The 25159-nt window shown below is 32.1% G+C and overlaps 1 protein-coding gene across 1 annotated transcript in view; it reads right to left on the bottom strand.

Moving 5' to 3' along the window:
* Positions 1–2978: 2978 nt before the first annotated feature.
* LOC134690024 (neurotrypsin-like) overlaps positions 2979–25159 on the bottom strand; it is a 29134-nt gene continuing 6953 nt past the window's right edge. Inside the window, exons 4-8 of the mRNA XM_063549994.1 lie at positions 7394–7471; positions 6788–6926; positions 5776–5963; positions 3738–3876; positions 2979–3207 (exon numbers count right to left, since the gene is read on the bottom strand). Coding sequence (XP_063406064.1) covers positions 2979–3207; positions 3738–3876; positions 5776–5963; positions 6788–6926; positions 7394–7471 — 773 coding nt within the window. The remainder of the gene's footprint in view (positions 3208–3737; positions 3877–5775; positions 5964–6787; positions 6927–7393; positions 7472–25159) is intronic.

Here is a 25159-nt window from a genome sequence, read left to right as displayed (position 1 = left end):
CATTATCAATTTAATCGATATATATTATATACGGGTTTTGTTATGAAAGTATATGTATTCTTAATAATGTTACAAAAGAGTTTATAGAAAACAATTTAACACAATATGTTTGTTTTGTTGCAATATTCATGTCAAATAGTTTAATATTTTTACTATCTAAGTGATTTCTGAATGATTTTAATGTGCTACATGTATTATGTTTAAACGTGATACAAACCAATATCCGAGCTGACTACAGGCTACTTCTGCATCAACATTCCCAAAGTGATGACCACAAAGAGTTCCCCATTCACCTCTATACTTTATTTCCAGGCGTCCTTGATTCTTAGCGTAACCCGCAGTTATACGCAAATCACCTTAAACACAATCAATTGATAACATGCAGCTGTTTGTCTCTGAGAAACTTGTTTTATTCATGAATTAACGAAACCATTTAGGTTTTTCTTCTTCTTAAATTCATATTCAAAGTGAACACTCAACAGTGTTTGTGTAAGAACAACACACATGTTGATAATATGGACATAAAAATAGGATATTTCATTTAAAATAGAAATTAGATACAAGTGTGTAATAAGATTTTACAGAACACTCAATTTCATTAAATCGAATGGGTGCCACGTAGAAACTTGAATATGTTAAATGTTGCACTTTGTAAATACAGATGTGTCTCAAACCACGCCTCTTTTTGAAGGATTTATACTATTCATAGATGAATAATAAGGTTTTAATGTTTGTTCCAAGTTTTGTTCTGTAGGTTATATCTATTAGAATCAAAACTTTTAAGTGTTACGAGTAGATATACATGTGAATTTTGTTAATATAGAAAGCTATGGTTACTGTACAGTCGAGATAGAAGTAGTTAAGAAATTTAGTGTTAGTTTGAACTCTAAGAAGCATATAATGTTGAAAATAGGCCGCACAGCGCTAAATTGTTTACATTTGACAAAACTAGTAGTGCATATGATCTTTGAATTCTAGGATATGATTTTTTTCAAAACTTCATAGTAAAAGTTGAACAAATTCAGCCGTAAAGGGAGTTCCTATGTGAAAATGAATTTTCAATATTTTTAGAAATGCAACCTAATTTGATTTCAGAATACTTAGTTCCTGGGATGTGTTTTAGTTGATTTTTATCTTTTATGCATGATTTTTTATTATTAATTGTTTTGGCGTTTAACTAGTTGTCAGTAATTGCGAGTCCTCTGAAATTCAATCGTAGTTTCTTGTTAATTTTACCTATTGATATTGTTTATGTTTTTATTTTGTTTTATATTTATATGGATCTTGTCTATATACCAGCTTTGATTATTTGAAATATCTACTAATTATCACTTCTTCGTACTACATGTGTATGAAATTCAAGATGTGTTTTCCTTAAATCTGTACAGGGTCGTTTTAGCTAGCTCTATTTGCATAGTCTTAATGTTGATATTTATCCCAATTTGTATTTAGTGTTAAATTATGTATTTATATGACAGAACTTTCTTGGTATTCCTAATTATTTGGAGAATTTTATACACATACGGAGTATATCTCAAACGACAAAGTAATATTTTTCAATTACCCTCACACATTTTCAAAAGCATTTTTTCTTCAAAATGATTTTTTTTCGCAGGGTTAAATATTTCGCGTAGGTGTGTTTGCATGGGCTTTATTTGGACTTGTTTGTTTGCTTTTTGACATTGACTGTTTGTCCCGAATATTGTATTCACTATGTATTTGCATTGCGATATCGCAGATCAAATTTATTCGTTCATAGTCTGTTCATTTTTTAAGTTTTTTGATTAAGTTAAGCCTACCTATTAGTATATTATCGTGTGTTTTTCTATGTTGTGATGTTATGCTATGTTTCAGAATAAAAGGGAGAAGGTTTGGTACCATTATAACCTTTCATTCCGTAGCAAAAGTTTGCACCTGTCCTAAGTCAGAAATCCTATGTACATTAGTTGTCGTTTGTTTATGTAATTTATACGTGTTTCTCATTTTTCTTTTTTTTATATAGATTAAACAGTTGCTTTTCCTGTTTGAATGGTTTAACACTAGTAATTTTATGGCCCGTTATACATGTTATAGCTTGTTGTTTGGTGTGAGCTAATGATCTGTTGTGAAGGCCGTACATTGAGCTATTATGGAATACTTTTATAAATTGTCATTTGGATGGGGAGTTGTCTCATTGTAAATCACACTTCATCTTCCTATAACTATAAACATAGATTTGCGGTTTCGAAGCGGACAAATAGTTATCAAAGGTACCAGGATTATAATTTAGTACGCCAGACGCGCGTTTCGTCTACATAATCCTCATCAGTGACGCTCATATCAAAATATTTATAAAGCCAAACAAGTACGAAGTTGAAGAGCATTGAGGATCCAAAATTCCAAAAAGTTGTGCCAAATACAGCTAAGGTTATCTATTCCTGGGATAAGAAAATCCTTAGTTTTATGAAACATTTAAAGTTTTGTAACCAGTAAATTTATAAAAATGACCACATAATTGATATTCATGTCAACACTGAAGTGCTGACTACTGGGCTGGTGATACCCTCGGGGACGAAACGTCCACCAGCAGTGGCATCGACCCAGTGGTTTAAATAGTTATCAAAGGTACCAGGATTATAAAAATACTTATATAAGTATCAAAATTATTACCAATAATAAAGTAAGAAATGTTTTAAGGAAGAAACCAAAAAATAATCTATTTACAGTAACATTAAGAAAACGTATTCAGTTCATAGTCTTCTCAAATCACTTATTTTGCGATATTATTAAAATGACCCGTAACTCTTTTGAGCTCAATATAATAATGTTTGTACCAATAATCACGGCAGATAAGAGAAGTAATATAATATGCAGCTCTTATTTCACTATGAATTACCACATACACAGATTCAACCGAAATCAAGAATTGTTTGCGAAGAATATTGCAATATAGAAATATGACAATTACGCGAGTTCGTTTACATCAAAATTAATATAAACTAGAACACAATGCGTAACATGTTTGTTTCGACTTTCATACCTTCATCCTCTGTTGTACAGTTGATAAAACAATGCACACCAATATCATGCCAATTATAACATTGTTTTGTCACATTATTGAAATGACAGTCCAATAATTTACTTTCAGAACCAGAACAATTTACGTCATTTAACCATATTGGTCCCTGACCATGTCGTATAAGTGTTGCAGGCTGCATAATTCCAGAACTGCAGAAAATGAAAAACACATAAATAGTGCATAGAAGTTGTTGCGTTTTAGTTATGAATGTTTAATTACAAAAGATTTCAGTTCAATTCAGCTGAACATTCTAACACTTACTCGTACAAAATAAAAGAAAAATGTTGTCCATATACAAATATACATTGCCTACTTGCTCTGATCAATTTGCAAATATCCCTTAAGAATGTAAATGATGAAATACAGATGTATGAAAATTAGGTGTGAATGCCATAAACTTGTTAAATGTAGAGTAACGTGTCGAATTTTTTTTTTTTCGAAATGCGTTGACGATGCATCACAAATTATGCATCAATGAATTTAAATGATATATTTATATTATGTACGGGTTTTATCATGAAAGTATGTTGTTCCTAATAATGTTATGAAAGAGTTTCTAGATACCAATTTAAACAATTTATTTGTATCGTTGCAATATGCATGTCAAATATTTTCGTGTTTATACTATATCAGTGATGCCTAATTGTAATGTGCTATTTTGTTTAAACATGATACAAACCAATATCCGAGCTGTTTACATGCTACTTCTGCATCAACATTTCCAAAGTGATTACCACAAACTGTTCCCCATTCACCTCTATACTTAATTTCTAGGCGTCCTTGATGTCCAGCGTAACCCGCAGTTATACGCAAACCACCTACAGAAACAGTTTTGTTAATAAGATTTAAGGTGTTTGTTTCTGTGAAAATCGTGTCAAGCATTGTGTTTAGATGACTTATATGATCTTATTATAATTATTATTGATAGCTGCTGATGTAAATGTTCTTTTGATTAGATGAGTCTTTTTTACTCCTTAGTTTTGATTGTTATTGTCTCCTGGTAAGTATAGTTTGTTATTATTGATTACATATCTTATGTCTGAATATTCACTGAGAACTGAAGATGACATTTGTATTTTTAATGTATCACTCAGTAATCAAAGAGCTGTTCCGAACCAAACAACAGTTTTAAATCATACTTGATTGAGTGTCATTCTTTAAAAATATAAGTTGAATAGTTTTGTGGCTCTACTTTGAAAGTCCTACATTAGGCAAACTATAACCATCTTTAGAAAGGGGGCAAAATAAACCAGAGGGACAGTCAACATTGTATCAATATTCAAATACTACTTATTTGAAAGCAAAGAATATAAAAGTAAACACTGATAGCTTATCTTTTTTTGTTTATCAAACAAAGGATCTTTTAATTATTTATAATCCCTGAAATTATATTGTAGAATAATTATTGAAATGTTCAGTGATTAATCAAAGTCACTGGTCTTTTTCAAGAATTATACATAATTATTAATAAATTAAATTCGTCACTTTCCCTAAAAAAAACAGGGATTCTACATATCCCCTGATTATACAAATTCGCTGTAATTGCCTTTATAGCATGTAAAGTAAATTTTTAAACATTTTTTTTTATAAATTTGGTACATTTTGGTAGTTCTTTTACAAAATGTAGTTCTTTGTAGGTACTGAGATAAGTGTATTATATATAGATATATTGTAAACAGAAAGAGTGATCCGTAAAATAATATGGCATCACAGGACAAATATCTACGAACACATCACCATCGCCAAAATACAACTTTGTCATAAATCCATCGGTGTCCTTTGTTAAAAATGCAAATTGACCAAGGTGAGCGACACAGTCTCGGTTAGAACCTCTAGTTAGATTTCCTTTTTTTTTCCGTTTGGAAAATGTTTCCGATAAAAAAAAAATTATATTTCATGTTTTGAGTTTGGATATGTGTGTGGCTTTATTTTTTACAACACATTTAATGAAAAACCCAACCAGATAAATTTGGCATATGAAGGATGCTGTAATTTGCGGTAAAAATAATTATCGAGTATGTAATAATCTATAAAACACTTTCAACATTAAATTTAAGCATTTAAAGCGAATAATTGCGTTATCTGGTATTAAAAATTATATAATGGGCTGATGTTCGTCATTATTTTCCATCTGTTATTCTCTGACTCACTTGTGTTCTGTATAGCGTTCGACTACGTCACATAGTTACCCGTTTTATGCTGACGCTTTTGGGGTTCTTATTGGGGATATACACGTCTTTTATACCCCGCCATTTTTCTGAATATATACTAACATCTGTTCAATAGCAAACCTCAAAACATTTGTAATCCGTTATTTACACTATTGATTAGATAATACATAGTTTAAATAAAACAGGTCCTACGTATAGCTGTATTTGTGTTAGTAGATGACATATTTGGACGTTCTGATATCAAAGGAATCGAGAGTTAATTTGCCCTTAAGTTCATTTTTGGAAAAAAATGTGGTTGAACTATCACGCTTTCGGACACAAGGGATGCTCAAAATGTTATTGGAGGAATGTTGAATTTTTAGCACTAATCAGGATTATATCTACAATGTAGTGTTGACATGATAGTACTGCCCCTTTATTTGAACTTGAGACACAATGTAATTTGATGCTTGGAATTTCAGAGTTCTACATAAAAGCAATTGGGCTTAAACATAATAGGTATCATACCTTTTGGAAGTTAAGAACGTTTGTTTGACAAAAACGTACCATCTTCCTCTGTTGAACAGCTGAGAAAACAATGAATTCCCACATCTTCATAATGACGACATCGCGTTGAATCGGCATTGTATGCACAATGCAGCAATTTTCTCTCTGAACCAGTGCAATTTACGTCAGTTAACCAGATGGCACCGTGACCATCACTTATACGATCTGCCTGATGCATGATTCCTGAACTATAAATAAATGAGAGCAATGCATACACTCTCTAACACCCTCCGGGTGCGGGAATTTCTCGTTATATTGAAGACCTGTTGGTGACCTTCTGCTGTTGTTTTTGCTATGGTCGGGTTGTTGTTTCTTTGATAAATTCCCCATTCCATTCTCAATTTTACAATATCTACTTTTTTATACATATTAAGTTCGGATTCTATCGCATGTTAATTTGATAATGTATCACTTTGCACTATTGGCATATTTGTGAATTTCAGCATATGCAAATGCCGGCTGAAACTTTAGTTACGACGTGTCAACAGCGGATATGACAGTAAATAGTAGACAACGAAAAAAGACATGTTTCAGTTATTACTTATAAGGATTGCACCTTTTTCATAGTTGTTATTTGACAATAACTAATGCAACACCTTTTTAATTGTAATGTATATTCCTTATCGTTACAGGTGTTAACTACAACAGCTTTACTTAGGGCAATCTTACCTTCGCTTCGGTGTTTAAATAACAGTTTATATCCTATTATCATGATTATTATCGACAAAAAATCATGTAACACCATTTGAATAAAAGCATGTATATAAGGCAGATAAAGTTGCTAAGTAGAAGGTTTTGTACAAACTATTAAGTTTGTTGAACAAGGTTGTATGATTTGTATCGATGTGTGGTATTCATTATTAATATTGGTTTAATATATACTAAAGATCATAAATCATCAATCTATGAAAATTTAGACCTGATTCTTTTTCTCATGGAATGGCTACAAATTATAAAAAACTAATTTAAACTAATCATTTGTGATTCTTTTTTTTTTTAAAGCTTTACAAACCAATATCCAAGCTCTTTACAAGCTACTGTTGCATCGATGTTATCAAAGTGGTTATCGCAAACTGTCCCCCATTCACCGTTATGAAAGATTTCCAATCGCCCTGCGTTCGCAGCGTAACCCGCAGTTAAACGCAAACTACCTGCAAAAAGAACAAGAAACAAGTTCGTTAAAAAGTAGTATAATATTCAAAAATAAATAAATAGGTCTTTAAACATAAGCCGTATACATTTTAGGTGATGTCTTTGAATTTTAGTATGCTAACAAGGAATATGTTCATATGTAGAGCAGTCAAGTTGAATGAATGTGCCATACATTTTCTAATGCATCCAATTTGGTTTAAAAATTTACTCTAAAATTATTAGTCAGGTTCTCAATTTTACAAAAAAACAAAACTACCAATCGTCGTCTGGGAAATATTAAGAAGGAGTTTTACTTGTTAACCAGTGTCTTTTTTCAAATTAATGTTTGTTAATTGATTGCTGGATGAAACATGTTTTATTAATTTACTTACGAAATAATTCTATATACTGTGCAATTTAACGCACATTTAACAAGAATACAGTCAGAGCAACTGGTCAAAATGAATGTCAAAACATTGTAACAAACCTGAAAGCTGACCATTGACGAGGAATGCTAATTTTATCTCAGTAAGGAAAATAATCCATATCAGTTGATTCATTTTGTCTGAAAAATAAGAAAAGCATTTATAGCAGAAACAAGCTGGTAGTTTCATTGAAGTTTCCGGCTTCTGCGATAAAGTAAGATTGGTATTAAGAAATACTTTATAGCTTTCAAAGATGCACAGAAAAGCAGACGATAAAGATATATATCGCGAAGTCAGTCGTTAAAACAGTGATAATTACTGAAAAACTCGAACTACTCCTCAAATCTGAGCGATCAAAGGTACTATAGATGGGGAAGCAGATCACACTAACGTGTTGCGCTAATAGTCAGAGTGTGATAACCACAAGGAAACAAATTTAAAAAAAAAAAAAAAAAAAAAAAAAAATATTATCACACATTATTAATACTTTAATAAAAAATAAGAAGAACTTAGATGAAGATTTAGTTCAATCTTGTGATCTGGACTACTTGGATGATCCGGAGTATTTACCTCATTCTGAAGTTTTTGCTCGGGCTGATAATATGCCAGTCCCAGTTGTTTTTTGCACTTCTTTTGACCCGGCATTAGGGTTTCAAGATGATGAAACGCTCGTCTGGCGTAATAAATCTTAACCCTGGTACCTATTGATAACTATGTAGGGCCACTCTTAATGTACGAGTATGTCAACCTGTTGTTGAACAGGTAGGACAATATGATCATTATTTTGCTTGAGAAATCCCACCTTTAAAACGGACAAGAAGACAGGACCTTAACTATTTTTATGGTCTTTCTAAGGCTGTAAATGCAGCAATGGTTGTACAAAGTGATAGTATAAAGTTGATAGAGGAGAGATACTAACGGCCTGAAAATTGTGGGAACCTTTGTGTTCCTGAAACCAATATGCAGATTTGGACTGCACTGCTTAGACAAGGTTACAGTGTGAATTCTAAAATGCAGGAAACTCAGAGATTTTTTTTTTAATTGGGTTGACCCCCTTTGTTCAGATTGACAATCAGTAATGTAAGAATGAGCCATTAGACGTTGATAATACTAGTGGTTTTCTGTCTCTGACACAAAGTGGACGCCCATCTCTTATACCTTACATTAATGATAAGTTTAGACCAAATTGCCATTTTTATGTTCCGGTTGATTTATCGCTTTTAGTGCTGATTGTATGAAGGAGCTAGAGGAACTGGGTGATTGCACTAATATTGCAATAGATAATCCTAGATTAATTGGCGGAGGATCAAAGATTGCCAATAGTAGCGCCCCAAGAAAAAATAGTAGAGACCAATATATATATGTATTATCCAGAGGACCTGTCGGTCACCAGAACGGACGATAATTCGACTCACGAAGGGGCAGAGGGAGAAGTTTCTTGACAGGAAACAGGGGATCTCAAAGAGGTCCCAACTCTCAGAAAGGGTTCTACCAGAACAACCGTTTTTTGCAATAGGTGAGAGAACTTAATTATTCCGAATAGAAAATATTACAAGTGATCTATGGATATTATATACAGTTAGAAATGGTTATAAAATTGAATTTGATGTTATACAAGGTACATATTTATTAAATAAAATACATTTCCCTTTACATAAGGTTGAAATAATTTCCAAGATCCACACATTACTAGCTAAGGGAGCTACTGAAGAAGTTGAATCATTAGAGAACCAGTGTCTTTCCAATATTTTCTTAGTTCCTTAGAACAATGTGTCTTCAAGACCTGTTATCCATTTGGAAATTTTAAACAATTTCGTGGCTTATAATAATTTAACCAAGAACATTGATCAGTTGTTTTAGTTGAAATTCAAAGGGATGTTTATCTAACATTTTCAGATCCCACATTTGCTTATTTTAGTATAAGTATCAATAATGATTTTAAATATATTTGCATATCATATGGAAAGGATATTTATATGAATTTCATTTTCTTTATTTTAGTTTGGCTTCTGTACTAAGCGTTTTGACTAATGATTTAAAACCTGTCTATGCCTTTTTTTTCGAAAACAAAAGCATTAGCTATATTTGATACATTAATGAATCTTGTATCATGGATCAAAATAAATTATAAAAATCTGTCCTTATTTCTTCAAAACGTGTTGTCTCATGATGGAAAAATAAATAAAATTATCTCCATTTGGAAACTAATTCTTCAACAGATGTGTATTTTGTATTATGCATTAGTCTTGTTATACATCATTGTACATGCTTTAAATGCAGATTCTATCGGACCACTACATTACAAGTTCATTATAACATAGAGAGAAATAAAGTGTAAGCACTGAATAGTTGTAATATAGACTTGACTCTGAAAAGAGTAAAACATTGTTATGTGTTGGTGGGTTATCAATAACAATCTGAAAATGGATAAATTGATTATAAGACCCATACAAATATTTGTTGGATTAAGATAGATGCTTCATTCTAAAACTGGGCTTCCGAATTTGAAAGACAATTTGATGGTGGAAGATGGAGCTTGTCAGCATGCTCATTTTATATAAATTCCTTATAATTGTTGAATATATTTTCTCTTTTAGGACATTTTTTAGTCACAATAACCTGTCATATTGGTAAACGATCGGAAAATAAAATTCCAGTAGCTTATATTAATGAAGAGGAAGGTATGCCACCATTGTCACTTGACAAGTTTGCTGCAGAGATTTGGGCTTGGTGTTCTTTCACACATGGATAATTCCATCACAGCTCAGTATATTCTACATAGTGTAGGTATGAAGTACACATCTCTGATATAATTTTTAAACATTTCTTTGTTCCAAACGTTGTTATGTTTACGTTTTAATTTTCAGATTCCTATATTTGCATCGTGGGCATTTGACCCACAAGCTACTTATGTTGTTGCTTTTACTGTTTCATGGTCTAATTTTGACTAATTTCCCAACTTTTCACTGTATCGGGGAAAATGTTAATGTACATTATAAGGGCCAAAGTTGAGAAGTGTATTTTGATTATTCCTTTCGCACAAACATGACAAAGAAGGTTTTCTTTGTTAATACCAATGTCAATTTATTTCCAAGTTTAAATGTCTCAACACAAAGATATAATAATGATGCCGCATACAGGAGAATGCCACCCATTACGAAAGAGACTTAATTATACCGTGTGTATTGTATCCGGAAATCTCTTATCAATAGGGGATTTTCAGAATCATATGCAAATGTCATCATTGCATCTTTAAAACCTTCTACAATCAACAAGGTTACCGCTGGCGGTCGCCATTTTCGCAATGTGCGGAACAATAATAATTGTGGCGAATAAAATTGTTCATCGTCGAAAGAATTTGGCGAGAGAAATATCTACGATTTGTTTTCAACCAACTTATTTATTTACTTTTTTCGGATGTCTCCTGCTTTACCTGATCGGAAAATACTCGGAATTCACCTTGACCTCAGATTTTGACAGAAAACCAATACCCAGGTGATTGCCTTTTCAAGCTATGGACAGCAATGGACTAATTTATAAAGGTGTTGGTTGTACATATATTGTTTGACAAAATGATATATTAAATGGCGTCCGTCACATGTCACATAAAGGATTTATTAATCATTTTGAGACGCACGTGCTTGAAGCAAACTGTTAATGACAGTCAAGAAACGAAAACTGTTTATATGACGAAAAATTTTTAAAAGCTAGATTTATAACTTTATCCTTTGATTTTGAAATAGATAATTGATTTGAGTCGTTTAAGTGACACACGTGTTTCAAGCGTAGTTTAACTTCTCCACTTTATCATTTACAATGGTCTAGAGAAGAAAACTGTCGTTATGAAGAAATGTATACAAAAGATTTGGGAACAACCCCTCGAATGAGAGTAACACTGCAATGTAATGACTACACTTTAAATGGGGGATCAATTACTAGTGATCAATTTTTGTTTTGTTGTAAAAAAAAAACCACTTCAAAGTACAAAAGGGCACATATTTTAATTTTGAAGAAACTTTCCCAAAGACTGTACATCTTTCTTGTATTATATGGTAAGACATGTCAAGATTTCTGTTATATTCCGGGACTTATATCATAATAATTTAATTCTTCCCTTTAAAAGTAAATGTTTAGTTTTTATTCATTACAATGTAGACTCTAGATCAAAATAATAAAGTGGCGAAAAATATATTGTTTTGGCATACGAGGTGGATACAAATATAATTGACCCAAGGAAAACCCTGACAATCAAGTAATACCAATATGCTTGGAGGAAATTCATTATTTGGTACGTTCAAAGGAAACCCCACAATTTTTGACAATCTGAGAAGGATGTAATAGATTATTTTTTTTTATTAGAAAACAGTTCATATTCAGTGTTAAATACGACTTGGTCTATGTTGACACAGAACTGTACCATTTTTTTTTTTGTTGAACATATATTAAAAGGTTGTTTCAACTTTAATCCACTGAGAGCAAGATACTCTTGAACTGGATATATTTATTTATTACCATCTTTTTGAAGCTTGGTACATATGTTCCGGAACGTAAGAGTATTTGGATCATACGCGAATAGTCATGACCATATAGGTATATACTCATATGGTCCGACCGTACGTATATTGTCAGAGTAATTAACAGGTTTATTTTTGATAGTTAAATCTTCATATAACCCTTCTGGTTAACTGTCACGTTATTTAAAAAAAAAAGACACTTCCAAAGTTCATTTTATTACAGATCAATGATAACAAGATTAACTAAATAAAATAAGCAGTTTCAAAGTAAATTTCATCATTAGCCAAATGTATTAGAAACGCATTGTATACCACTGGTCATTACTAATATGGTATAACGAGTTATGTCAAAATGTCGACTTGGGAAGAAAACGTCCAAAAATATGTATTACTTAAGAGGTCAACCGTTTTACTATAAACTGACATAAAAGTGCAAGATAGAGAGTCTTGTTACAGTTAGAAGTTCAGAATTTTGTTACTTATATTTGTGTTTGTTTTTAAAACGTGTGCCTTTAGTTGCTAGGGCATAATCTATATCAACTGTTGATTAACTTTTTATGCCTCTTAGTCAAAGACAAGGCACTATATTTGTTCATATACAGGAACTTTTGAAAACTGCAATACCTGGTTTAAGTCTGCCTAACGTGGTGTAAAGGGTTTTGATAAACCAGACTTGTGCGTTGTTCAGACAATGATTCATTTAGTTTCTCGTAAAAAAGATGTCAGGAAAACATCTAGTTTGCGCTTATTTTTCATGCAACTTTTCGTAAAGTTTTTACATTATCTAGATGGCTGAAGACAGTTTTACTTTAGCAGGCATTGATAAATTTTTTAAAGCTCACTTATTAAGATGTGCCTCTGCTTCAGCTGCATTAGCTTCAGGATGTTCTATTAAAGATAGTATAGCAACAGTTAATTTTACTTGTGCTAATACATTTAATGTGGTCTATGACACGGATTTAAATAATACTGGCACAAAGGAATTTTCTTCTGTTGTAATTACTGGATAATCTTTGCTAGTTCATTTTTTATTAAATGTTACATTTGTATAATTTTTGTTGTTAGTTTGTGTGTACACTTTAAACACGCTAATTCATTACTTGAGATCATTACGAAAGACGCAATATGTATAATAATTTTATTTCATCCCAAGAATATGTTGGATGTACAGGATAACAAACATTCTTAAAATATGAGCCTGATGAAGTATCAGTCAAACCCACTCTTTTCCTAAGGATTTTTGGTCGACGCAAATATACTCTAAATTATGACGAGTTATTATGGAACAGGTGTTTATATACCAGGGTCAAGGTCACTTGCCATCTACGGTCTGGTGGTTATAGTTTGTTTCTTGAAACAGAGTTAGTACATGTTAACTTCACCCATAAAAGAGTAGTTTAGCACATTCATTACTGTCGAGCCTAAGGCTCATATTATAAGAATGACCTTTATCCTGCACAAGATATGCTTGGATGAAGTAACATTCCAATCTATACATACTACATATTCATATACATTTTTAATATCCACACAAAATGTAGATTCTTTATTTTTTAATCTTATACTGTACTCCGTTGTTATATATTCTACTAATTATAACAAGAATGACATCAATAAAAGAAGGGAAGTTCTGAAAGTGGGCGAAGATGGAAGGGTAATTTCCGTTTCAACCAGAAAATGGTGATTTTTTAATTATTTTCCTTTAACACACAAAAATGCTTACGTCACGAAAATGACTACACATTGATGTGTATTTATAAATCCCGGACAGCTAAACGAAAAACAATTTTTAGCATGATTTCTACTGGCCGGAGATCAAGGTGATTTGTGTGTTCCTATATTTACTAAAACTGTGTATGTGTATTATATAACATTACTCTTTTAAGTAGTATTAACAAAATGTTGATTCATGTTTTTGTTTTATTTTTTTTAATTTTTTTTGGCGGGTCTACTTTGTTTTAAGTGGATTTCTGAATCTTGTATAAATTAGAAATATTCCACAGATTTTTTAAAGAAGAACGATAAATAAATTGGTATTTGTGCATACACTTGTCATAAAAAAAACGCAGACTATCGGTTAAATGGTTTACGAAACATCCTGCATACTTTATAGTGTTGTTATGACCGTTCTAAGCCGCAATGCCAGTACAGTATACAACGTTCTTTCTGTCAAACCAATGATATCTGATTAATAAAGAAAGCAATAAAAAGCAGAAGATCAATTGATTACAAAATAAAATTAAAAAAACACAGCTTTTGAGCTTTAGTCACAAAAGCCTTCATTACTTTACGTGTATGTTTAATTTTAAAAATTACCTTTGATTGGTTGAGTGTTATCTCGACGTCTAAATTAACTTACGTTTCAAAATTAAATGTAACATTTATGATGACATTCAGATGCACAGGGGCATAAATGAAAACTCAATATATAATCTTATAAAACTGTTATTATAAGTATGATATGTTTCATATAGTAATGATGTTGACCGTGCTCACACTGTTTAAATATAACAACGTGCTATAATCGTACACGGGGAAAACCCATTTACCTCAATCTGAAATCGATCGGGTGAACTATGTGATTTGAAAAACTTTTGTATTGAAGTGTTTATTTAGTTATAATACCATATTTAAAAACAACTAATTCAAGGTTGTTAAAGATATATTTATGAATAGATTGGTAGTACAAGTTTCACAACAAAAGCAATATCAAAATAGACCAAACAGTATTCAATACATTTCAAAATTGATCCATCAATTCTACTTGTTGACAAATGAAGGCTATCAGTCATCTAAAAAAACTATGACTGTGACTTTGATCTGTTAAATGTCTTAGTTAACAATAAACGAACAAAATAGTATTTGATAATTGAATTAAGATATAATTCACATTTATTTTGGTTTTGCAATAACCGCCCAAAATCGTGACTCAGATTGTATAATAAGATTAGGTCTCTCACATGTATTGTTGGAATTTTTTAAAACTATACTTCATAATGTTCATGTCAAAATATCAGGTTTTTGACCGGATAATACAAAGGTGAAAATCTAGGCTATCTAATAAATCAGTAAAGACACCTGCTCATGGAGACAAAACAAAACATTCGTTTATAGGACAGCAACCTGAATTGTATTCAAAAATTGTAAAGGCCATGTAAAGATGTACGTGTTTGCATCAGATCTTTTTAACCAACTATCAAAAATAATTAAAAAATATCACAACATACATTTCCTTTTTTTACCAATACCTGTAACGTTTTCTGTTTGTGAGGTCATGACAAAGTATTACATATTATGTAAAATGTTTAAGACAATACATATGTATATATAACGTGCGACAAAACATTCAGTATGTTTAATTCAATATTATTGGTTTATAGGATTTACAGTGGATTGCAACCCTTTGAACAAACAGGGTCAATCTTACTTTCAACTAAGTCGGTCAGGATTATCTCGAAGTAACATTTTTTTCCTTTTCTAACATATGTTGTCATGTGTTATGACACATAAGTTTTAATGTGCTGGCATTCGTTAAAGATACCATACTTTTATCATTCCAGAGTCAACTAGGTACGTTTCGCATGCATTTTCTTTATATCTCCGTCATGGTGGGGCATACGTGTATTTTAATGAGCATCTATCATATTTAACAATTGGTATCTCTCAATCGAATAAACAACACAAAGACAACTAACAAATATCCGTGCAACGAACACAGTGAAGTGTTAGCTGCGTTGTTTTCCACTAGTTATTAGTCTAGCTGTGTTTTGACAGCACTAAAAGCGACAATACAATTTTCTGTTTCTACTTACTACACATTTTTCTTAATTCCTATTTTGTGACGTGTGTTTATGTTCCGAACCATATGGGTATTTTTACTGTATGCGTAGGTCCGACTATAACCGAACGAGCGGACTATATGAGTATACTAGTACGGTCAGGTACGAGCTGGATCTTAAGTGTATTTGCTCCAGTATGGGTTAATTGTAGTTGAACATATCTGCAATTGGCCTTTTCTACATGTAAACATGTAATAAATATTATTACAGCTAGATAAAGAGAAAACGTGATCATTTAATTTTAATAAAATAAAATAAAGTGTATATTCAAATGTCCATTTGAGTCCTTCTTAAATTTTTGGAGTCCTTTTTGTAGTTCAGTTCGTAAATATTCTCGGAAAAAAATTATGGATTCATGATATACCGCATTAAGTAGTTTCTCTTTCGTGTGTCCTTTCTTGGAGTAAAGGAGATAACTTGCGTAGCTAACGTCGAACGTTCTTAATCCCGTCTACCGCTCAGGGCGTGCCATTACGTACACTTCGCCTTAATGCAAGTGTTGAATTGATAAATATTCATTGATAAACTATCTGGTGCAAAAAGTTGGGCTTACACGTTGTGCCCTGTGTAGTTGACTTAAAAAACACAGTCTCCAATTTTCTGTTTATAACAAAAAACTATTTGACATATGTGTTATGCCTTAGCTGATGTTATATCCTAGTATAAAAGCTATTACACATCAAAATGCATGGTAGCTAATTACACAATTTAATTTTTTTAAACACTAATACATTGAAGTAGCCAATATTATGCCCACCCTAAGGCAACTAAGATGTAACCCATAGTTTGTCGTAGTTAATAGAGCTCAATTTTTACTTTTGTTTAAATATTCCATTATTATCATGAAATTTCTTTTTCTTGAGCGTCAACGACTAGAAGTGAGGAGTATGGACGTAACAATTGTAAACATTTCTACAGTAGAGTGGTAGGTCTTGAAGTATGTTTTCAAAACCACAATACATATGATAAGCGAACTTTATAGTTATTTGGCCCAGAACTGACCATACCGTGTCCATAGCATGCATCTATAATCCCCCTACTATGATGTTCGTTTCATAAAATGGTAGATATATTATATTTTGACTGCAGTAAATAGATCCCTTGAGTGAACTTTAGCCCGATATCGCTAAAATGATTTACTAACAATTCGCCATTATTTTACACGTCTGACTTGAAACACAAGTAGCAATATATTTCCGATAATTCGGACTTTAAAAACAAAACAAGATTTGTTTTTTGTAAAGCATGTTTCTTTTCGTTAATTTCCCAGACCTGTACTGTTGAGAATATATTTGCATTATGCTTGTAATATCACTCAGATATGAACTAGTTACAACTTATATGTTGTCTGACCAAGACAAGGCTGATTAATGAGGTTTACATTTCTAACTCTCTCGTAGTTCCGTTTAATTGAATGTATAACAGTTACTTATTACGATTTGTCTGCCTATAACGCACAAGTATTGTGAGTGTTTTATGCTACTTTAATGTTCGATTTGTTATTAGTCAAAAAATATTTGAATAAGTTTTGCTCCATACGAAAACACATCATTTTTAAGCATGACATGTCTACGTATGTGTGCTACAACATCCCTAGAAACAATTATATACCTATATGGAGTTATTTTCTTTCAGAACGTCAGGTCAATCTTTTTCAGAATCAACCCGGACGATACCATGTTTCAATGGTATATTATGCTCCAAGGCATAAAATAATGACCTGTGTAAGGTCATTATTTTCCTTGATAAACATGCAATCTATGATTTACTTCAAAAGTTTATTCGTCTAATAGTTTTGTTGCCGATTTGGAAATTTAGTTTCTAAAGTTCAACCAATGATAGATGTAAAAGAAACCGTTATTGTAGACCCGCAATTTAATTTTAGAAACAAATAACGTGAAGTGTTGTTGATTTATCGCTATAATAAAGAAACATTAGCATATAGGTCAGATGAATTTTAATTTAGACTTTCATACAATAAATCTAGATTTTGAAAATCTTATTGAGTCAAACTGAATAGGTTGATTGCTTAACGTCCAGTGGCAAATATTTCATGCATGTTCAGAACGATACACACTGAATAGGAAATCATACTGTGACTTACATGTATTTATATTCATCTTCGTGTTAGTTCGTAACTTTTTAAAATTTATGCATACCTTTTACTCTATCAAATGATCAACTAATAAAATAATCTTATATTCTATTGAATAACATTAACGTAACTCACGAGAAGGTCGGGTGCGGAGGGTATATAATTTTATCCTGATTATCTTTTAATAAAATGTATTGCTATTCGAAAGACAATCTTTCTGAATTTTTCATTCGATTCAAGTAAAATGGTTGAATAAATAACAACTTTTCCGCGATAGAAATAACATAACAAATAGAAAAACAACATACCCCTCCTCCTTTTCCATAAGCTAAGTGGTACATTAAATAACTTACAATGTGTCTTGTATTTGTCATACACCGTTATCGGATAGTAACAATACATGTGTGTCTTACTTCGTGCAGTTACAGTAATATTTTTATTGTGTATGGATAACAATTTTTAAAAAGGTTTATATCTTAATTATTTAGTGAGTTTAATTTCACATTTTAAATGAGCCGCAGGGCGTATTTAAACCTGAACACATTAGAAAGGAATATCCCAGTGTTGTTGGTAAAAAAGGATACTATATTTTACAAATCTTTATACAATTAATATTTTTTACGGTATATAAGTCAGATAATGCATATGTTAAGGTTTGTCATGATTGTGTCATGATTGTGTCATGATTGTTCAAAGAAAGACCTCCCTCCGGTCGGTCTTTCATTTGATCAATCCTGACACCCCTCGGTGTGTTCTACAACAAGAAAAACCTTAACATATGCATTATCTATAACGTAACAACCAGCGATCTGCAAATCATCTTCATTTAGCAGAATAATGCTATAATTAGACTTGTTCACTTAATTCGATAGGTTGAATAAACTCAATCGCGAAATCTTTACGATGAATATAAAACAATTTGTTACGGCCCCGCGTAACTGAAAATCTCCATTATAAGTTTCCTAATGTGTTAACTTCATCAAGAGGTGAAATAAAGAAACGCAGAAAAAATCGAATTCAAACCATTGTTAGCGTCATATCATCTAGGCGCAATAAAGATATTATTAATAGGGGTGTTCCACTTTGCGTTGTTGCCACAAGTCCTATATATACCGCGTAAACACTCGTATCGCAATGCATCTGGTTTTTAGATGACAGAATAATGTACATTCTTACTGCAGCATGATAAGACTATTCCTCTTTTTTTAATGATTTAAACAAAAGGAAATGACCTTGTTTTTGGTTCCTGCTTAGCTTTAAAATTGTATTGGAGTCAATTACTAGATGAAACATTTAATACTGAGCAAAACAATGAACTTATTGATATATTAAAAAAAGATACAAAAGCTGATTGGATGTAAATGTAGTCTTGATATATGTAACGCTAAATATATATGCCGACTAAAAGGTTAACTGATATGGGTTTTTTTTTTTAAATAACTTCAATGGCTTTTTGTCCTTATTTCGTATTTTCATGTTATACAGATATATTTGGAGGTATTTAGTTTTCAACAAATGTTTGTGAAAAAAAAAATAATAATATAATTTTCATATGAAATTTGAATCACAACGATGTTAAAAATACAAATAAATTGTTATTCTAAAAGTCTTACGTATCAACATGATCAAGCCGCTATCCTTGTGTAAATATGTATTTGAAAAAAACAATATTCAAAAAAAAGTCGTCAAACTATAAATACAACGCATGTACTATGACGTGTTTTTTTAAGACATGAATCAATCTGGTAAAACCGGATTAAACTTCCTTCAACGTGATTATATTGTGTTCTAAAGACGCCTTAGCAATGGAGTGTAAAAATAAAAAAAAGCGGAGATCATTTTGGTTTGCAAAAAATATGACGTGGGCAACATTTAATTCTGTTTAAATTCATAAAATTTCAATATAATATTTCATAATGGATCTACAAAACAATGCGTAAATGTGTATGTTAAAAAACCATTCGATGATGAGTTTCTTTTATTCTATTAAAAAAAAACATGCTATTATTTCTAAGTAAAATAAAAAAAAAATGTTTAAAGATACCAATGTTGATTTATTCTAAGTTAACATTATCACGGTACTTACTACAATCATAAACTACTAGAACACACCCGCGAAATCGCGGGTATATACAGCTTGTGGACTGTTATAGGATGATTTTTTTTGTAAAAGATAGTAGGTATGGGAAATTTCATAAAAGGTATCGACAGCCTTCTCCCTTGTTCAAAAGTCCGATATTTGTTTCCTATCTGTTAAATTCAAATATTTTCGTGTGTCTGGCCTCAGACCACAATAATTCTCCTCCTTTGCTGCACTGTTGCTTTTGGTAAAAGTCACAATTTGCACCGTTTCAAACATGAAATAAATCTAACTGCTTATATATAGACCATTATTAGTCTAAATAAAATATGCTTCTAGGACAATCCGTCAGTGTTTTTTTGTTCTTTTGAGAGCCTCATTAAAAGATGTCAATGGTAGGATATGCATCATGTATAAATGACTAAGGCTGATTTGAGGGGTGGTCGGAGGGGTCCTGATCCCGAAATCCCGCGCTTAAAACCATGAAATCCAGAGATGCAGAATTAAAAAAAATGCATATCCCGAAATCACGAAATCGAAAAATATATTCCCGAATCCAGTAAGGATCAATCCCCAAATCCCGAGCTTAAAAACACACGATCCTCTGTCTGAATCAGACGCCCCGAAAAATTCTAGCTTACTTTTTTAATCTCTACCTTACTTTCATTTTTGCCAAGTCCATTTTCCCTTTCAACAATAAATTTGTATGCCCCATTTATGGGCATTATGTTTTCAGGCTAGTCTATCCGTCCGTTCGTCCATGTCTGTCCCGCTTCAGGTTAAAGCTTTTGGTCGAGTTAGTTTTAGATGAAGTTAAGCATGTTTTACTTATTTTAATATATATGCAAGTGGTATGACCCCTTACGTAGTAAACATTTCAAAGAAAATAGTAGACAGAATCAGGGCCGACATTCTATACTAACATAAAAAGTCCCTGACAGAATACAGATAGTCTCTATATATTGAAGTAGTATAATTGTAGTTTACATGTAGATAAACGCGAAAAATAATTATCTTCTCACAGGAGGTATAATAGTTGTGGTTCTTGCGATCTAAACACCGTGATATGAAACGCGAAAAGTAATTGTCCTCCGTGATATGAAACGCGAAAAGTAATTGTCCTCTCTAAGGAGGTATAATAGTTGTGATTATTGCGATCTAAACACCATGATATGGAGAACGCTCTGAATGGCTTATTTTTTTTCTCTCCATTTTTGTTATCCATCATACGATTGGTTGTACTTGTGTCAAATATTTTACTTATTTTAATATATATATATATACAACTGGTATGACCCCTTAAATAGTAAACATTTCAAAGAAAACAGTAGACAGAATACAGAGAGTCTCTATTATATTAAAGTATCATAATCGTAGTTTACATATAGATAAACGCGAAAAATAATTATTGTCCTCTATATAAGGAGGTATAATAGTTGTGGTTCATGCGATCTAAGCCCCATGCTTTGGAGAACGCTTTGATTGGCTTATTTATTTTTCATAATTTAGTTATATATCATACGATTGGTTGTATTTGTTCATCTTTCAAACCGGAAATTTAATCTATGACTAAAAGTTAGTCCGATGACGGATTCATATCCGGACTCCTTTTTTGTCGTTTTTCTCCCAAAATAACTCAATTTGAATAATCATAAGAATGGATGACAAATGCGACTATGCATGTTACCTATAGGACACAGAGGCATGATGATTGATTTATTGTGGAAGGAAGAGAAGCGACACCCAAAATGAGGTCTTCTCGTTTAATAGTATAGATTTGTTTTTACTTGAGGATCGATTTTTACTACATGTTTTGTTAACAGTGGTCTACTTATTCTCCTAAAGGGGGTATATAACGCATAAGGGAGTTAACTCTTTAAAATCAACTGAGCGTTTTAATCACATAATGTAAATTTGAAAAAATCAAGCTTTTCAACGATCAAAATTAGTGTTGCCAAACTGCTGTATACAGTCCTTGGATAGTGTAAACTTCCCACTTACACCATACACCATTACACCATTCACCATACAACATTCACCATTGTATCTACAGGATCCGATATTACCCATAATGCAACCTAATCACATGTATTAAGAGTATTAATATTGTTTATGTTTACAATTCGAAAAAATAAAATAAAAACAACTTCGTTTTCAATCAATTAAGTGTCGTACACCATCATTCACACCATATCGACCGCACGTTACACAATCACACTATTCCTCAAACACCATTACACCATTCCAATTACACCATACACCATAGCACTATACATATTATACCATTACACCATATGGAAGGCCTCACTCAATCAAAAAACGTATAGGTCCATTTTTAAGTATCAAATGCTTTTCAAAAGTCTTGAAACAAAATTGCTTTTTCGAATTTAAATCTGTCGGCGTATTCTATGATGTCTTGTATTTGTCTGATATTGAAGCAAATACAAAATGTATATCTGTTGGTTTTTTTTTATTTTATTTTGTTGAAGGTCGACACAATAATGTGTTAAGGGCATACGACACAGTATAGATCCCTCGTATATTTTTTCTTAATTTTGACAGAAATTCAATTTCAATGTGTACCTTTTAAATATGCATAGAAAAAAGTACCTTCACGACTTATCTTTTGGGATGATTTGGTTCAAAATTTGCCAAAAGTTTCAAGCAGATTACTTTAATTGTCAGATGTATGGCAAAGAAGAACATTCTGATAGAGGTAAAAAGATGCATTTAAAAAAAAATCTTTTGTTACATCTTCTGACATCGGACTCGGACTGCTCTTGAACTGAATTTTAATGTGCATATTGTTATGCGTTTACTTTTCTACATTGGCTAGAGGTAATAGGGGGGAGGGTTGAGATTATCACTGTACTAGGATATATATTTTAAGGGGTCAGCTGAAGGACATATACAGGTGCGGGAGATTCTTGCTACATTGAAGACCCATTTGTGGATGTTGTCTGCGTTATTGTCGAGTTGCTGTCGCTTTGACACATTCCCCATTTCCTTTACTAATGATATCTCAATGATATATTAGTTCTATTTTTCTACATCTACTGAATTAGGATAGACAACATCATTTCAAAATCCCTAATAGGCAAAATGTTAACCAACTATAAATTAAGTGGTTATACCAATACTTGACAACCGTATAACCTTCGACAATGATAGAACCGATAGCGTATCTTCAGCTTAAAAACGTCAGTTTCCCGGACGTTTTTAAAATTGTTGGCAATTATACTATAATGGTATTTGTATTTTCCGAAGGCATACTGAATGTTTGACGGAGGGGACCAACATAAAAGAGCTCCGACGTGCAGTTTCATGTCATATTGCCTCAATCGACCGAAAATGAAGTTGTAGTAAAACATTTCATAGGAGGTACAGCAGCCGCTATTAGAGAAAAATATTGAACAGGGTCTTTAGTTTATCAGTAGATAAGTTACAATACATTGTATACGGCGTATATATGTATGATAATTGGCTGATTTGTTTTCTAGAGGTAAAGCTATATTGCTAACATTGTTTGTTCTTCTGTCAGATGGTATAACAATATGTTTGTTACTTTTCTCCAAAATAACCTTACTGAATAACTCCATATTTGCTCACCAGCTTGACAGCGACGAGTTTTGACGTGTGTACAATTTCTGACCTGTCTGTCTGTCTGTCGTGATTTATCAACATTTGCCATACTTATCTTTTTATCTCTCAATATATGTTGAGGTACAATAGGGATTTGCTTAAACAAATAAAAAGACGTAATATATATGATGAAGACATAATCTTTCAGTCAGTTTAATTGAGGTCTGGCGCTGGCATGTCAATAAACTGCTAGAAGTCTATGGTTATTTATGTACTATTGTCATTTTATTTGTTTTCTTTTGTTACGTCTTCTGACATCGGACTCGGACTTCTCTTTTTTTTTATGTGCGTATTGTTATAAATTTATTTTTTTTACATTGGCTAGAGGTATAGGGGGAGGTTTGAGATATCATAAACATGTCTAACTCCGCCGCATTTTGCGGCTGTCATAATTCAGGATCCTCTGGGCTTTGTTAGTCTTGTATTGTTTTTAATTTTAGTTTATTGCGTACATTGTAGTTAAGTTTGACTTTGATTATAACTGTACTAGTATACATATCTTAAAGCTGAGAGTTTCTCGCTACATTGAAAACCCATTGATGGCATTCGGCTGTTGTCTGCTCTATCGTCTGGTTATTGTCGCTTTGACACATTCCCCATTTCCTTTCTCAAGTTGATGAATACTAATGAGTCAAATCTCAACCAGAGACCAAATGACATATAAGTTAACGACTTTATGACATCGGACGGCCTCCAACAATAAGTAAAACCCATACCTCAGAGTAAGTTATGCATGTCCCCTACATGACAAATACGAAACAACTCAAACGGAAAACTTACGGCCTGAGTTCAGTTCAACAGAATGAACGACATACAAATATGGAGTACACTAACAACCATTGAATTACAAGTTCTTTTTATAGCATGTGAACAGGCGATTTCTTGATTTGTTATATAATATTAAATTTGATGTAGTACACACAAAACAATAAATTAAAAAACTAAATTCTGCATCTATTGGTAAAATTGAGAATGGAAATGGGGAATGTGTCAAAGCGACAACAACCCGACCGTAGAAAAAAAACAGCAGCAGAGAGTCACCAACAGGTCTTCAATGTAGCGAGAAATTCCCGCACCCGGAAGCGTCCTTCAGCTTGCCTTTAAACAAATATATATACTAGTTCAATGATAATGAACGCCATACTAATTTCAAAATTGTACACACGAAACTAAAATTATAATAATACAAGACTAACAAAGGCCAGAGGCTCCTGACTTAGGACATACCATCATAACATATATGAGAAGAATATAACCTGTGTCATTCCAACAACTTGTTTTTCAATAAAATTTGTTTAGTTCTGACGCAGAGACCCCATAAGTTATTCAAAATAAACGCCAAAATATGCAATCTTTAATGACCTGACAACAGTATCGTAAATATTTCTATTTGCTTCAAATCAAACCAAAAATGACACCGATGTTTTTTTTCTTCAAATTTTGTTAACGGACTTGTATTGCCATATTTTCTACATACACATACTATTATATAACTTTAAAATATCAATTAAACACAGTATTTTTTTAATACCAATGTTTAGCCCAGAACAGGATGAGAGACTGTCTTTACTTATTGTTTTATTTACGAATAGGGGTGTTAAATGACCTTATCTAGTCATGAGGGTCGCGCACATGTAGTGGGTTTGTTATTTTAATAA

The sequence above is a fragment of the Mytilus trossulus genome, chromosome 11, assembly GCF_036588685.1.
Source record: "Mytilus trossulus isolate FHL-02 chromosome 11, PNRI_Mtr1.1.1.hap1, whole genome shotgun sequence".
Taxonomy (NCBI): Eukaryota; Metazoa; Mollusca; class Bivalvia; order Mytilida; family Mytilidae; genus Mytilus; species Mytilus trossulus.
Note: the sequence above shows the minus strand (reverse complement) of the source record. Positions and strands in the feature narration are given on the sequence as shown.